At 74.6% G+C, this 13,572-nt stretch overlaps 3 protein-coding genes across 3 annotated transcripts; all 3 read right to left on the minus strand.

The window, feature by feature from the left end:
- Positions 1 to 352: 352 nt before the first annotated feature.
- SMPD1 (sphingomyelin phosphodiesterase 1) lies at positions 353 to 3,382 on the minus strand. The gene is made up of 6 exons (XM_086630678.1): positions 3,182 to 3,382; positions 1,837 to 2,600; positions 1,390 to 1,561; positions 1,229 to 1,305; positions 844 to 989; positions 353 to 762 (listed from the first exon to the last, which is right to left on the minus strand). The coding sequence occupies exons 1-6, from the start codon at positions 3,380 to 3,382 to the stop codon at positions 353 to 355; spliced, it is 1,770 nt and encodes a 589-aa protein (XP_086486804.1).
- Positions 3,383 to 4,990: 1,608 nt separating this feature from the next.
- Positions 4,991 to 7,838, minus strand: CCKBR (cholecystokinin B receptor). The gene is made up of 5 exons (XM_086630681.1): positions 7,682 to 7,838; positions 6,376 to 6,627; positions 6,037 to 6,301; positions 5,778 to 5,905; positions 4,991 to 5,505 (listed from the first exon to the last, which is right to left on the minus strand). The coding sequence occupies exons 1-5, from the start codon at positions 7,836 to 7,838 to the stop codon at positions 4,991 to 4,993; spliced, it is 1,317 nt and encodes a 438-aa protein (XP_086486807.1).
- An 837-nt stretch (positions 7,839 to 8,675) lies between these two features.
- On the minus strand, positions 8,676 to 13,265 carry CNGA4 (cyclic nucleotide gated channel subunit alpha 4). Its single transcript, XM_086630641.1, is given in 8 exon segments — positions 8,676 to 8,832; positions 9,137 to 9,485; positions 9,564 to 9,990; positions 9,992 to 10,560; positions 11,579 to 11,675; positions 11,677 to 11,686; positions 11,765 to 11,874; positions 13,086 to 13,265. Coding segments are annotated over 8 exon segments (1,899 nt in total).
- Between the last annotated feature and the right edge of the window lie 307 nt (positions 13,266 to 13,572).

Consider the following 13,572-nt stretch of genomic DNA (forward strand, 5'->3'; position numbering starts at 1 on the left):
GGCGCGGGGTCCGCCCTGTCCCGATGCATGCGGTCTAACCTGCGGCATGGCGCTCCCCGGGGCCACCGGCTCCGGAGCTGCCACTCCTGCTGTAACGAAGATCTGTGTCGTACTAAATAATTAATAAACCCATTCCACCAGCCCGGCCTGGCCCCTCCCTGCGGCACCACGCCGAGCAGGAGGACATGGACAAGGAGCATGGCTGCCTGCCCCTGGCGCAGCCCTGGGCACGAGCCGCTGGGTCCGTCACACCTTTATTGTGCCGCGGGGCAGGTAGGGATGGGCACGGACCTGCCTTGGCCCCTGCCGAACCCGGGCACCACCTTCGTCCCCGGGGCCAATCCCCCCACCGTCAGCAGAGCCGCCGCTGCCGCCAGAGCGCCTGGATGCGTGGGAAGGGCAGCGCCGGGCGCAGGGGCTGGCAGAGGCTGGGGTCGGCGGAGCGGCCAGTGCGCAGGGCGCAGAGCAGTGCCGCCTTGCAGGCGGCCAGGCAGGGCTCGCGGGGCGGGTGGCCCTTGTGGAAGAGGAACCAGAAGCGCTGGAAGAGGCGCTCGTCATCCTGGAAGCGGCGGATGAGCCGGTCCCAGTCGGCGGGGAAGGCGCTGGGCAGCCCGTAGGCCTCGCGGGCGCGGTAGAGGCGCTGCCAGCGCGGCTCTGCCCCTGGCATGTTGGCCTCTGTGAGGTTGAGGATGAAGGTCTCGTGGTCCAGCACGGCGTGGGAGCTGCCGGGGTAGGCGCCGTCCACCTCATAGACACGGTAGCCTGCGGGCACACGGGTGGGTCAGGGGCAGCGGAACCGCAGCCGGAGGGGTGGGCTGCGGCGGGGCGGGGGTCGGGGCGCACCGGGGTTGAGGTTGATGTAGGTGGTGACGCTGGGGGCCACGAAAGCGACGGAGACGGGGCGCGTCAGCGTCTCCTCGTCGTAGAACATCTCGAACTCGTCTACGTGCGTGTGCCCGAAGAACTGAGCCGCGATGGTGCCCTCAAACCTGCGCCAGGACAGGGGTGAGGGCTGTTGGCGCCTCCTCCAACCCCGGCCCGGCCGTGCTGCCCGTCCCGTGGTGCACAGGCTTCAGTGCAGCCCTGCCTGGCATGGGCAGCGTCGGGCTCCTGAACCCAAACGCTCCGGTATGGCACCGTGTCCCCCATCCCCTCCCACGCCACTGCGGCCGCGGGCCAGGCGGTGCGGCGGGGGGCCGGTGCGCGGGGCGGGGGCCGTGGGGCTGACCTGCTGACGATGCGGTAGTAGTTCCAGCTCCAGCTGCGCAGGCAGTGGGCCGGCGGGATGTGCCCGATGATGTGCACCTACGAGGCAGCGGAGGACGGGGGGGCTGGGGAGTGCCCGAGATCCCTCCCCCATCCCATCCAGTGCCACCCCCGCACCCTCACCTTCTCCCCCGCCTGCTCGGCAGCTGTCAGGACCCCCACCAGCCACTGCAGCTGCCCCGCGGGGTCCGTGGAGTTGATGAGGAGCCAGAAGTTGGCCTGGGAGCAGAAGTTCATGTTGAGGGAGACGAGGCGCAGCCCGGGCCAGACCTGCACCGTGTAGAAACCAGCAGCCCTGCGGGGACGGGCGGCTGAGCGCTGCCTGCCCCTGCCCCTCACTGCCCCCATCCCCGGCCCCCCCCGCTCCCACCTGCCCCAGCACCCCCTGAGCCTGGAGCCCCCCCATTGCACCCCGCACCCCTGCCAGCCACGAGCCCAGGGCACCCCTTCCTCCCCAGTATGGAGACCACTCTGTGCCCTCCCAGCCCTGAGCCGCCCCTGAGCCCCTGTTAGCCCACAGCCCCCCTTGCCCTCCCAGCCCGCAGCCCTGTGCCCAGCAGCTGCCCCCACCGGAGGGTCTGCAGCGCTGGGGCGGGCAGCCAGTCCTGCCAGGCCTGAGCCATGGCATCGTAGAGCCAGGCGGAGGACTGGTTGCCGTGCACATATGGCGGTGGGAAGGCGTTGACAGGGGTGGCCTCATGGTTGCCCACAGCCGGGTAGACGGGCAGGGCGCCCAGGTGCCGGCGCAGCAGCCCGGTGACGGTGCGCAGGGCCAGCAGCTGGTCCTGGCGGCTCTGCTGCCAGACGTCGTGTGCCGGGATGTCGCCCGTCCAGTACGCGGCGGCGAAGGCGCCCGCGCCGGGCAGCTGGGCCAGCAGCGCCTCGATGGTGTGCAGCGGCAGGTCGCACTTGCCGTACTCGCCCCAGAAACCGGCGCCGCCGGGGCCGGGACGGGCGGCACCGCGGCAGCAGAGCGGGTCGGGGCAGGCGGCCTCGCTGCCCGGCACGTAGCGGCGGTCCCAGTGCAGGTCGGTGAGGAAGAGGAGGCGGGCGACGGGGGCTCCGGGCGGCGGGGGCTCCGGGGGCCGCACCGGTGGCTTGGGGGTGGCGGGCAGCGAGACGTTCCAGTCGCCGTAGATGTCCCAGCGGCCGCAGCGCGGGCCCAGCAGCAGCCCGCAGGCCTCGCCGGGCCGCAGCACGGAGCGCGCCCACGCCGACACCACGTCCCGCTGGAAGAGCTGCACGGCCTGGCGGCACACCTCGGGCCGTGCCAGCCGCAGGTCCTGGCACAGCCGCGCCGCCACGCGCCCCACGCGCGCCACGTTGGGCTCCAGCTGCGGGACGGGCACCCGCTGGGCGGCTGCGGCTCCCCGGGACGGCGCCGAGCCCCGCGGCGGGGGCACCCGCACCGCCCCCGGGCCCCGGGCCCGGTTCCCCTTTCGGAGGGGGGAGGGGGAGGCCCCGGGGCCCGTCCCGCCCCCGCGCCCGCCTGTCCCCGTCCCTCGCGGAAGAGCCGCCGGCCCGGCCCGGCCCCGTTCCCGTCCTGGTCCCGTGCCCGTCACAAGCCGCGGCGTGCGCCAGCCTGTCCGGCCCCGTCACGAGGTCCCGGCCCGTTCCCGTCCCAGCTCCCGCCTCCAGCCCGTCCTGGCGCTGGCCCCGGCCCGTGACAGCCCGTGCCCGCCCCCGTCCCCGTCCCGGTCCCGTCCCCGTCCCCGTCCCGGTCCCCTCCCTGTCCTGTCCCCGTCCCCGTCCCGTCCTGTCCCCGTCCCATGACAGCCTGTGCCCGCTCCCGTCCCCGTCCCGGTCCCGTCCCCGTCTCCAGCCCCTCCCGTCGCTGTCCCGGCTGGCTCCATTCCAGCCCGTCCCCGGCCCCGTCCCCTCCCGCCCCGGTTCCCGGCGCCGCCTCGGTGCGCACCTGCAGCGCCAGGTCCAGCGCCCCGAAGAGCAGGCGGCACACGGGGCACGACACGTTCCGCCAGCCCCAGCGCGGCTCCGCCCCGGCAGGGAGCGACCCCGCCGGCAGCGACAGCGGCAGCGCCAGGGCCAGGGCCAGGGCCAGCGGCAGCGGCAGCGAGAGCGGCGGGGCCGGGCCGCAGCCCCGCGCCCGCGCCGCCATGGCCGAACGACGCCTCCGCCGCGGGGGCGGGGCGGGAGCGCGAGAGCGGCGGGGGCGGGGCCGGGCGGGGGGGCGGGACACAGCGAGTGAGGGCGGAGCCTTTGGCTGCCGCCCCCGGGCATTGTGGGAGCTGGAGTCTCCCGGGGAATTATGGGAGATGGAGTCCCCCGGGGCATTTGTGGGAGACGGCATACCCCGGGGCATTATGGGAGATGGAGTTCCTCAGGGGCATTGCGGGAGATGGGAGGGTCCCTCGGGGCATTGTGGGAGATAGAGTCCCCCGGGGCATTGTGGGAGATGGAGTCCCCCGGGGCATTATGGGAGATGGAGTCCCCGGGGCATTGTGGGAGATGGAGTCCCACCGGTGCATTGTGGGAAATGGAGTTCCACACCCGTCGTCGTCGTCCCCCCCCCCCCGCAGGCGATGGTTCCCCCCCCCCTCCCCCAGTCCTGCCCCGCTGGGCGGGGCCGCTGCCCCCATGGCGGCTCCTGCAGCCCCTGCCCGGGGCAGCCCGCGGGGGGGTGTGTGTGCACGTGTGCGCGCACGTGTGCCCGTGCGCGTGTGCAGGTGCCTGCTGCACGTGTGTGTGTGCGCACGTGTGCCCGTGCACCGGCAGGCGTGAGTGTGGGCAGGTGTGAGCGTGGGGGAGGGCTGTGTGCATGTGTGTGCGTGGCACAGGGGGGTGTGCGTGGCACAGGGGTGTGCATGGCACAGGGGTGTGCGTGGCACAGGGGTGTGCGTGGCACAGGAGGGTGTGCAGGTATGCGCTGTGTCTCTGTACCCGCGTGTGAACGTGCCCGGCTGTGAAAACGTGCCCAGCCGCACGCGCGAGCGCCGCCGTGTGCGTGTGCAGTGCGTGTGTGCCCACGGGTGGGTGCGATCCGCGCGGGCAGCCGTGCGCGTGTCTGCGTGCAGCTGTGGGGTCTCCCTGGGGACGGTGTGCGTCGCCCTGTGCCGCACCGGTGCCAGTGTTTTCCTGTGCCAAGCGGCGGCCGTGCCGGTGCTGTGCCGTGCCATCCCAGTACCGTCCCAGCACCGTGCTGCGGCGGGTGCGGAGCCCAGCAGGGCTGTCCCAGACACGGCTGTCCCCTGCCCCGGGCACAGACCCACCATTCCCGTCGGTTGCACCGGCCGCTGCCCCGGGGCTCCAGGGATGCCGCAGCAGAGGGGCCCGTGCCCCGTGGGCCCCGTCCCGCCCAGCTCCGGCTCCGCGGACCCCCCGGTGCCAGCTCAGGTCGGGCCGAGCGCGGCGGGAAGCAGCAGCGCAGGTGGGCGCAGGGCGAGTTTATTGCGGCCGGAGCTGGGGAGCAGAGGGGGGAGACCCCAGGCTGCCAGGCGCCGAGGGACCCCCTGCCCCGGCTCCTCACCCCCAACCCAGCCTGGGCACGGCGGCACGTGGAGCTGGGTCACCCCCAGCCCGGCGCATAGAGCTGGGGGTGCCGGGGGTGTGCGCGGGGCTGGTGTGGCTCTGGGGCAGGTGGGCAGAGGGGGGCACGGGGGTCCCGGAGGCTGGGGGTGCGCTGAGCTGTGCCAGGCACGGCGAGTGCCGGGGGCAGACTGGGGGCGCAGGCAGAGCCCGGGGGGCGGCAGGGGCCGCGGTGGGTGGCTCAGGGGGGTCCGAGGCTGCTGACGGTGGTGTAGCTGAACTTGGAGAGCGAGGCGTTGGCATTGGCCACCTCCTCCTCGAGCGGGCGGCGCGGGCAGGCGCGGCGGCAGCCGGCGCAGGTGGCCAGGAAGGCCTTGCGGAAGCGGCGGTTCATGAAGCAGTAGATGAGAGGGTTGGCACAGGCGGAGGTGTAGGAGAGGAGGTGGATGAAGGAGATGGGGGTCCCCGAGAGCGCCCGCTGGGCCGCCCGTGGGGCGAAGGCGCGCCAGGTGTTGGCGGTGAAGATGGGCAGCCAGCAGAGGAAGAACATGGCCACGATGACCACCAGCATGCGGATCACACGCCGCTTGGCCACCAGCTTCGCCTCCGAGCTGTTGATGCGCGCCCGGTCCTGCTGTGCCCCGGCTGCGCCCAGTGCCCGCAGCTCCAGCGCGCCGCCCGGCCGCGACAGCTGCAGGTAGCAGCCGTCCCCCTCGTCGCAGGTGGGTGCCGGCTCCCCGCTGCCAGTGCGCTGGGCTGTGGGGCGGGGGGGACGCAGTCACCGCCGCTGCACTGCGGGCACCTGCGTCGCCCCCCAGGCCTGGGATGCAGTGGGGTGTTGGGGCAGGACGTGGCACGGGGCCCTGCGCAGGGAGGGATCCCCAGGGAACAGCCTGGCTGTGGGTACCCAGGGCAGGGGGTCTGCCCTGCCCCTTATCCCGGGGCAGGGGTTTCTGCCCAGGGGGGGTCACGCGAGTGCAGGGCCGAGTGGTGCCCCCAGCCCTGCCCCGCGCCAGCCCGGCCCTCACCTGCAGCCTCACCCTTGATGTCCAGCTCGAAGCGGATCCCTCGGTACAGCTCGCGGGAGATGAGCCCGTATGCCACGATCATCACCACGCCCGGGATGAAGAAGAGGATGAGGAGCAGCAGGACGTACCTGGAGGATGTGTCACCTGTCGGTCGGTGGCCTCCTGCCAGCCCGGCCGCAACAGCGGGGCTGGCAGCCGCGCCGCGTCCCTCCTTGCGCCAGGGTCCCGGGGCTGGGCGGGGGCCCCAGGGTCAACCCACCAGGCCTGCCGGACGTGCTCGCTGGGCCAGTCGTGGGTGCACTGGCTGACGGGCAGGCGGGCACCGCGGGCGGGCACGGCACGCGTGGTGCTGTAGACGGCGTAGGGCAGCATGAGCAGCGCCGAGAAGAGCCAGGTGCTGGCGATGACCCGGCAGGCGTGCGAGCGCGTCTGCCAGACGCGGGACTGCAGCGGGTTGCAGATGGCACTGTAGCGCTCGATGGCGATGGCCACCAGGCTGAAGGTGGAGACCGAGACGGAGACGCCTGTGGGCAGCGAGGGTCAGCACCCGCCGCACAGCGTGGCACGGCCCTCCCCAGGCCCCCACACCCCCTCGTACCCATGAGGTAGGCCATGAGCTTGCAGACGGCCTCTCCGAAGATGAAGGTGCCCATGAGGTTGGGGACGAGGGTGAAGGGCATGCAGCACAGTGCCAGCATGAGGTCGCTGAGCGCCAGGGAGAGCAGGAAGGAGTTGGTGACGGTGCGCAGGCGGCGGTTCAGGAGCAGCACGGCCACGACCAGGGCGTTCCCGCAGACGCTCAGCACGAAGATCAGCGCGTAGAGCAGGACGCGCACCGTCAGGTCCAGGTCTGCGGGCGGCAGGGCCATGGGCTGCCATGCGGGCACCATACCGGCACCCTGGCAAGGGCGGGCGGCCTCACTGGCCACAGTCCTGGCACCTGGGCTCTGTCTGGCTCCAGCCACATTCAGTGGGCTCAGCGGGGAGCTGGCAGCCTGGTGCCCGCGTTCCCTCTGTGCGGCTGCCAGAGTGGCAGTTGCGGGGCCGGGATGCCCTGGTTGCCCCCCGACTTGGCCCTGGTGGAGCCACGGTGCTGGTCCTGTCCTGCCCGACCCCGAGGCCGAGCCCTCAGCCGTGCGGGCAGGACGCGGGTGTCCGCGGCCGCCCCTGGGCCTCTGCCCTTGCAGGGCAGAGCGAGCCCGGTGCCCGAGCCCCTGCTCCCCTGGCAGCCCTGGGACGTGGCCGGGGCTGCCCGTCCCCGGGAGCCAAGCAGCCCGCTGCCCGCAGAGCGCCGGCCGGGCGCGCTGGAGCAGGGTGGGGGTCCCGGCTGCCGGCAGCGGGGCGGGGGCGCGGGGTGGGCAGTGGCTGCACCCCACGGGGCTATGCCAGGGTCCCCCTCCATCTGCCCGCCGCCTCCCGCCGGGGCTGAGCCCGGCTCGGACCCCGGGCAGCCCCCCGCCACGCCGGTCCCGCTGCCCGCTCTCTGCCCCGGGAGCCGGCACCGGGGCCGCCGAGCCGCCAGCCCGGGGGACATCGCCGCCGGGACCGGCGACCGCGGCTGCGGAGCGCGGCTGGCACGGCGTGCCGAGCCCGGTGCGGGGGGCCGGGGGCGCACCGGGCACCCAGACAGAGAGCACCGGGGTGCGCAACGGGGTGAACGGACGGGGTGCACGGCGGGGTGCGCCGGGACGGACCGGGCAGGCAGACGGGGGGCACCGGGGTGCACCGCACGCGCGGGAGGCGACACGGCGGGGTGCAGCAGGGTGGACCGGGCAGGCGGCTGAGGGGCACCGGGGCGCATCGGGCAGGCGGGCGCGGCGGGACGAGCCGCGGCGGGCGGGCGGGGTGCGCGGGGGCGCACGGCGGGACAGCGGGGGGTCCCCTCCGTCCCCTCCGTGTCTCACCTTTGGGTGCCGGGGGCCCGCGGAGGCCCCTGCGGAGCAGGTCGCAGGCGGAGCCGTTGCCGGCGGAGCCGGTGCCGGTGCCGGCGGCGGAGCCGGAGCCGTTCCCGGGGCGGCAGAGCAGCTCCTGCAGCGACTCGTTGAGGCGCCGCGGGTCCATGGCGCCGGCGGAGCCGCCGTCAGAGCCGCCCCGCGCCCATCGCGCCCGCCCCGGCGGCGGCACCGGAGGAGGCTCCGCTCCGCTCCGGAGCCGCCGGGAGAGTGAGCGGGGGCGGCGCTCGGCGCGGGGCGGGCCGGGGGCGGGGGGCGGCAGCGGGGAGCGGGGGGAGCGGGGGGAGGCTGGGAAGTTCGCGGGGGGATGCAGCGGGAGCGGGGGGATGGAGGGGACGGGGCTGGCGGGGGCGCACGGCGGTGGGCACGGGGGACAGCGGGAGCAGGAGCGGCGGGCCGCTGGGACCGGGCTGCAGCGGGAGCCGGAGCCGGCGGGGTCGGGGGGCTTCGGGGGCTCGCACGGTGCTCGCCGGGGGCGTTCGCACGGCCGCGCCCTGGAGCGTTCCTGGAGCACCAGGCGGGAGCCACCGGGCGGCGGCCACTGGGCGGCGGTGCCGGCGCCCGTGGCCGCTGCCCCTGAGGATGCCCCTGGGGGCGGCACCGGGGCTGGGGGTCCCGAGCTGTCCCCCGGCTCCAGTTCGACCCCTCCTCGGGCCGCCCCCGCTCCGGCCCGGCCGCCTCCGCCCGGTTGCCGCCGCCGCCGCTTTTCCGGGAGCCCCCGGCACCCCGCGCCGCCCCCGCCCCGACGCCGCCCGGGGTCCGCCTCTGCCCACCCTCACCCTGCCCGGGTCCTGCCCTGCCCCTGCCCCTGCCCCTTCCCTGTCCCCATCCCGGTCCCGGTCCCTGCCCCATTCTTGTCCCAATCCTTGTCCCGATCCCCGTCCCCGTTCCGTCCCGTCGCTGCTACAGGCGGTCCCGGTTCACGAACAACGGCTGTCACTGTTGCCTAGCAACGGCGGTCCCGGTCCCCCAGCAGCTGTAGTCGCTGCGATCCCACCGGGGACGACCGGTGACCCTCAGCGCCGGGGTCCTGCCCGCCCCGCGGGACCCTGTGCCCCGGGGAGACCTCGTGCTCTGAGGGGACCCTGGACCCCTCTGGGACCCTGTGCCCGAAGGGGACCCTGAACCCCCGTGCGACCCTGTGCCCTCGGGGGATCCTGCACCCCGCCAGAAGCTTGTGCCCTGGTGGGACCCACTCCCCTGGCCGGACCCGCTCCCCTGGCAGGACCCATTCCCCTGGCAGGACCCGCTCCCCTGGCAGGACCCATTCCCCTGGCAGGACCCGCTCCCCTGGCAGGACCCGCTCCCCTGACAGGACTCGCTTTCCCCACAGGACCCATTTCCCTGGCACGACCCATTCCCCTGGCAGGACCCGCTTCCCCCGCAGGACCCGCTCCCCCGACATGCCCCCGCTGGAGCTGCCCCTCGAGGCGCTCGACTCGCAGGGCCAGCTTGAAGGCGCTGGACTCCAGCTGGGCCAGCAGACGGGCTGCCTGTGTCTGCAGCCCCTCCAGGGCCGTCTCCAGCGCCTGCACCCGGCGCTCGGCCTCCTCCTCCGCTGCCGCCGCTGCCGCCTCGGCGAGCACGTCCAGCTTGCCCATGCGCAGCAGGAGCTCGCGGCCCTTGGCCTCCATCGCGGCCCGGGCGCTGGGGAACTCGGCCAGCACCTCTGCCAGGTCCTCCTTGGAGAGGCAGAAGAGGTCCGAGTAGCCGATGCTCATGATGTTGGCGGTGCGCCGGTTCCCCGAGGTGTTCCCTGGGAAGTGGGGGGCCGCGGTGAGGCTAGGGGGCCGAGGGGACCGCGGTGGGCCATGGCGGGGCCGGGGGGCGTCACCTTTGATGTTGATGAGGCTGATCTCCCCGAAGTAGAGCCCCTCGCCCAGGACGGCGAGCTGCGTGATGCCATCCTCCGCCACCACGGCCAGCCGCCCCTCACGCACGAAGTACATCTCACGCCCCACGTCGCCCCTGCGGCAGACGAACTCGCCGGGGCCGAAGACCTGGGGCCGCAGCCGCAGCACCAGCTGCTGCAGCACGTCGCGCTCCCAGCTCTGGAAGAGGCCGACGCGGCGCAGAGCCGGGAGATGGACACTGGCCACCACCTCAGCCCGCAACCCCCGCGGCAGGTGCCGCAGCACCGCCCGCTCTGCCGGCAGCTTCTGCTGTGCCCGCAGGTGCTGGTGCCAGCGGGCCACCCGCCGTGTCAGCTGCCTGCCCACGCCTTGCACCCGCAGGTAGCGCCGCACCGGCTCGGGGTCGGGGGTAGAAGGCGGCATCGGCTGCGTTCCTGTTGGAGATGACGGAGCTGATGCTGCCCGTGATGGTGGCGAAGCCCAGCACGGCCAGGAGGAAGCCGGCGGTGACAAAGAGGAACTCCTCCTCGCGCTGGGGCTCCGGCGTGTCACCCACGGTGGCGAGGATGAGGGTGGAGAAGTAGAAGCTGTGGAGGTACTGCCGCAGCGGGTGGCCGAAGCCGGGGCGGCTGGCGTTGGGGCAGACCCAGGCGTCGGTGCCCAGGCCCAGCCGGGCTGAGAGGGCGAAGTAGAGGCAGCCGTACCAGTGGATGGCAATGAAGACGTAGAGCATCAGCTTGGCGACACGGAAGGCGTTGGGGTGGGCCGTGCGCGTCTCCCGGCGGTCAAAGGCCTCGAAGAGTCGTGGCGCCCGCAGGCAGCGGTTGGCACGAACCGCTGGCACCCCCAGCCCCAGGCGCAGGTAGAGCAGGTCGGTGGGCAGCACCGCGGCCACGTCCCAGGGGAAGGACAGCGAGTGCAGGTAGCGCTGCCGGATCCGGCCATGGTCCCGCACCAGGATGCCATCCTCCAGGAAACCTGGGGGGCAGCCGGTCAGGACCCAGATCGCTGCTGGGGTCCTTGGCGGGGGGACACGCTGGCACCGGGGAGGTCTCCCAGCAAGGTGGGGGGGTGAACTGGGGTGTGATGGGCTGGGGGTTCAGGGTTTCCCTGTGCCAGGAGGAGGTTGGTGGTGGAGGACCAGGTGGGTGCCTGGTGCAGGGGGGTTCCTGGGCCTGGCTCTCCTGGAAGGGACCCAGGATGGGCATCCTGTGGGACGTCGCTGGGCGCTGAGGGTCCCAGCGGCAGCTGCTGGGACCCCAGAGCACCCACCCAGTCCCACCCCTCTGCACCGGGCTGGCCGATGGGTGATGGCCGTGCCTGCAGGGTGGGGGTGTGTGCGTGTGTGTGTGCGTGTGTGCACGTGTGTGTGCACGTGTGTGTGCACATGTGTGTGCACGTGTGTGTGTGTGCACGTGTGTGTGCACGTGTGTGTGCACGTGTGTGTGCGTGTGTACGTGTGTGTGTACCCACGGTCTGCCGTGCAGACAGGCGCGCGCTGTGTGTGTGCGCGTCTGTGCACGCAGCTGTGGGCACGCGCACGCGTGTGCACGTGGCACACGGCTCTTTGCGTGTAGCTGTCAGCGCGCACGTGTTCTGTGTGCACATAAACACGTGTGAGCACACGGGTCAGTGCGCGTTGGTGTGCGCGGCCGTGGGCAGGCGGGGGGGCGGGGGGGGGGGCCGCGTGGGGCCGGGTGTGGCAGGGGCGGGGCCGGGTGTGGCAGGGGTGTGGCGGGGGTGTGGCAGGGGTGTGGCGGGGGTGTGGCGGGGGTGTGGCGGGGTGTGGCAGGGGTGTGGCGGGGGTGTGGCAGGGGTGTGGCAGGGGTGTGGCAGGGGTGTGGCGGGGGTGTGGCAGGGTGTGGTGGGGGTGTGGCGGGGGTGTGGCAGGGTGTGGTGGGGGTGTGGCAGGGGTGTGGCAGGGGTGTGGCGGGGTGTGGCAGGGGTGTGGCGGGGCGGGGCCGGGGCGGCAGGGCACGCTGGCACACGCGCTGACCGGTGCGGAGGCGCACGGCGATGTCCAGCAGGTAGAGCGCGTCGCAGAGGCCGTCGAGGCCGAGCCACAGCCCCGCGCGCTGCTCCTGCAGGCCGGGGGAAGCAGGACCTGCGGCGCGGGACGGTGCTGATGGGCGCCGGGACGCCCCGCGCCCCCCCCCGGCCCCGGCCCCCCCCGCCCCGGCACCTGCAGACGAGGACGATCCAGTTGTAGAGGACGGGCAGCGCCATGAGGCTGATCCACCAGTAGTACCAGTCCCCGGAGGGGTCCAGGATCCAGCTCCGGGGGGCGCGGCGCTGCCGGGGGGGGGGGGGGGGGTAGGGTGGGCAGAGGGACCTCAGGGCCTCTCCATTCCCGCCCGGCCGTGCCCCCCCGCCAGCCCCGCACCGTGCCCCCGCTGCGACGGCGGCTCCTCGGCTCGTCCGTCCGCTCGCCGCGGCACGGGGGACTCTGCAGCTCCCGTGGGACCGAGGAGGGTCCCCGCCCGCGCTCCCGCCCCAGGCCCCACGGTGGGCGGCCGAGCCCTGCTCACCCCCGGGCACGTCCGGTGCCGGTGCCCAGCTCCGCCGCGGCGATGAGCCCGGTGGTGCCGCGCGGCCGGGGCCGAGCCGAGCGGCGGGACAGGCGGGAGCTGAGGCTGAGCATCCCGCACCGCGAGCGCGGGTGCTGGGGGGTCCTGCCCCCGTCCCCGGACCCCCCGTGAGTGCTGCAGCCCGGCCGCGGCGCCGAGCGCGGTCCCTGGGCGGGACCCAACGGCTTGGCTTCGCCGGCACCGGGCGCGTCCTGGCAACGCGGCGCTCCCCGGGGTGCGCTCCGGCCCGCCGGGACACCGGGGCTGCCGGCAGCCGCGTCACCAGCCGCGCCGTTGTGCCGGTGTGCCCGTGTGCCGGTGTGCCCGTGTGCCGGTGTGCCCATGTGCCGGGGCCGCGGGCAGACCGGAGCGGGGCCGTGCCGCAGGGTGCTGCAGAGCCGGGCGGCGGCCGCGCCGCTGCCGGTGGGGCCACGCGTGGCCCCTGCGAAACAACCGGCACCGGGGCAGGGGTGCTCCGGGCGGGGGTGGGGGGGATGCGCCGGCTCCGGGGCCCTGCGGGTGTGCGGGGTGGCAGAGCCGGGGCGGGACAGTCACGGCCGGGGGCGGGTGCTGGGGGGGAGCACTGTGCCCATGGGAGGGTGGGAGTAGGGAGGGGGCTCCGTGCAGAGTGCCAGGGATGGTGCCCGCTGCCAGGCGCAGGGTGTCCCCGGTGTGCGGCACAGCCGGGTGCCCGGTGCGGGTGGGCACAGTGGGGTCACGGCACACCGTGCAGCCCGGTTGCTCAAGACCGGGGCGGTTCCTGGTGTGGTGCCCGGTGCTGTGGGGCAGTGACAGTGCCCCGTGCCTGCTGCCAGGGCAGTGCCCGGTTCTCACAGGGCCCCAGGACTGCCCCAGTGCCGGTACCCGCTGCGTCCTGCCCGGGGCTCAAGGACAGGCTCCGGTGCCCGAGGGTCGGTGCTGGGCAGTGTCCCCTACGAGATGCAGTGGCAATTCCCGGTACCCGGTGCACCGTGACAGAGCGGTGCCCGGTGCAGGGGGTGCCTGGTGCAGGGGTGCCCGGTCCGGGGAGTTCCCCGGTGCGGGGATTCTCCGGTGCGAGGGGTACCCGGTGTAGGAGTTCCCCGGTGCGGGGGGTGCCCAGTGCCGCGGTTCCATGGTGCGGGGGTGCCCGGTGAAGGGGGCCCCCGAGGCGGGGGGGGGGGTTCCCCGGTGCGGGGATGCCGGTTTCCCGCGCGCCCGACCCCGCGGCAGCGCAGGCCCCGCCCCTGAGCCCCGCCCCGCGTGCGGCGCGGCCAATGAACGCTCCGGCGCTCCGGCCCCGCCCCGCCCCGGGACGGCGGGCCCCGCCCACCGGGGCGGGCGGGGCGGGGCCGTGGGCGGGGCCTGCGCGGCCGGTGCGTCGGGCGGCGGCGGGAAGATGGCGGCGGGCGCGCGGGGCCCGCAGCGGGGGCGGCCGGTGAGC

Source organism: Tauraco erythrolophus, unplaced genomic scaffold (genome assembly GCF_009769465.1).
Source record: "Tauraco erythrolophus isolate bTauEry1 unplaced genomic scaffold, bTauEry1.pri scaffold_45_arrow_ctg1, whole genome shotgun sequence".
NCBI classification, from domain to species: domain Eukaryota; kingdom Metazoa; phylum Chordata; class Aves; order Musophagiformes; family Musophagidae; genus Tauraco; species Tauraco erythrolophus.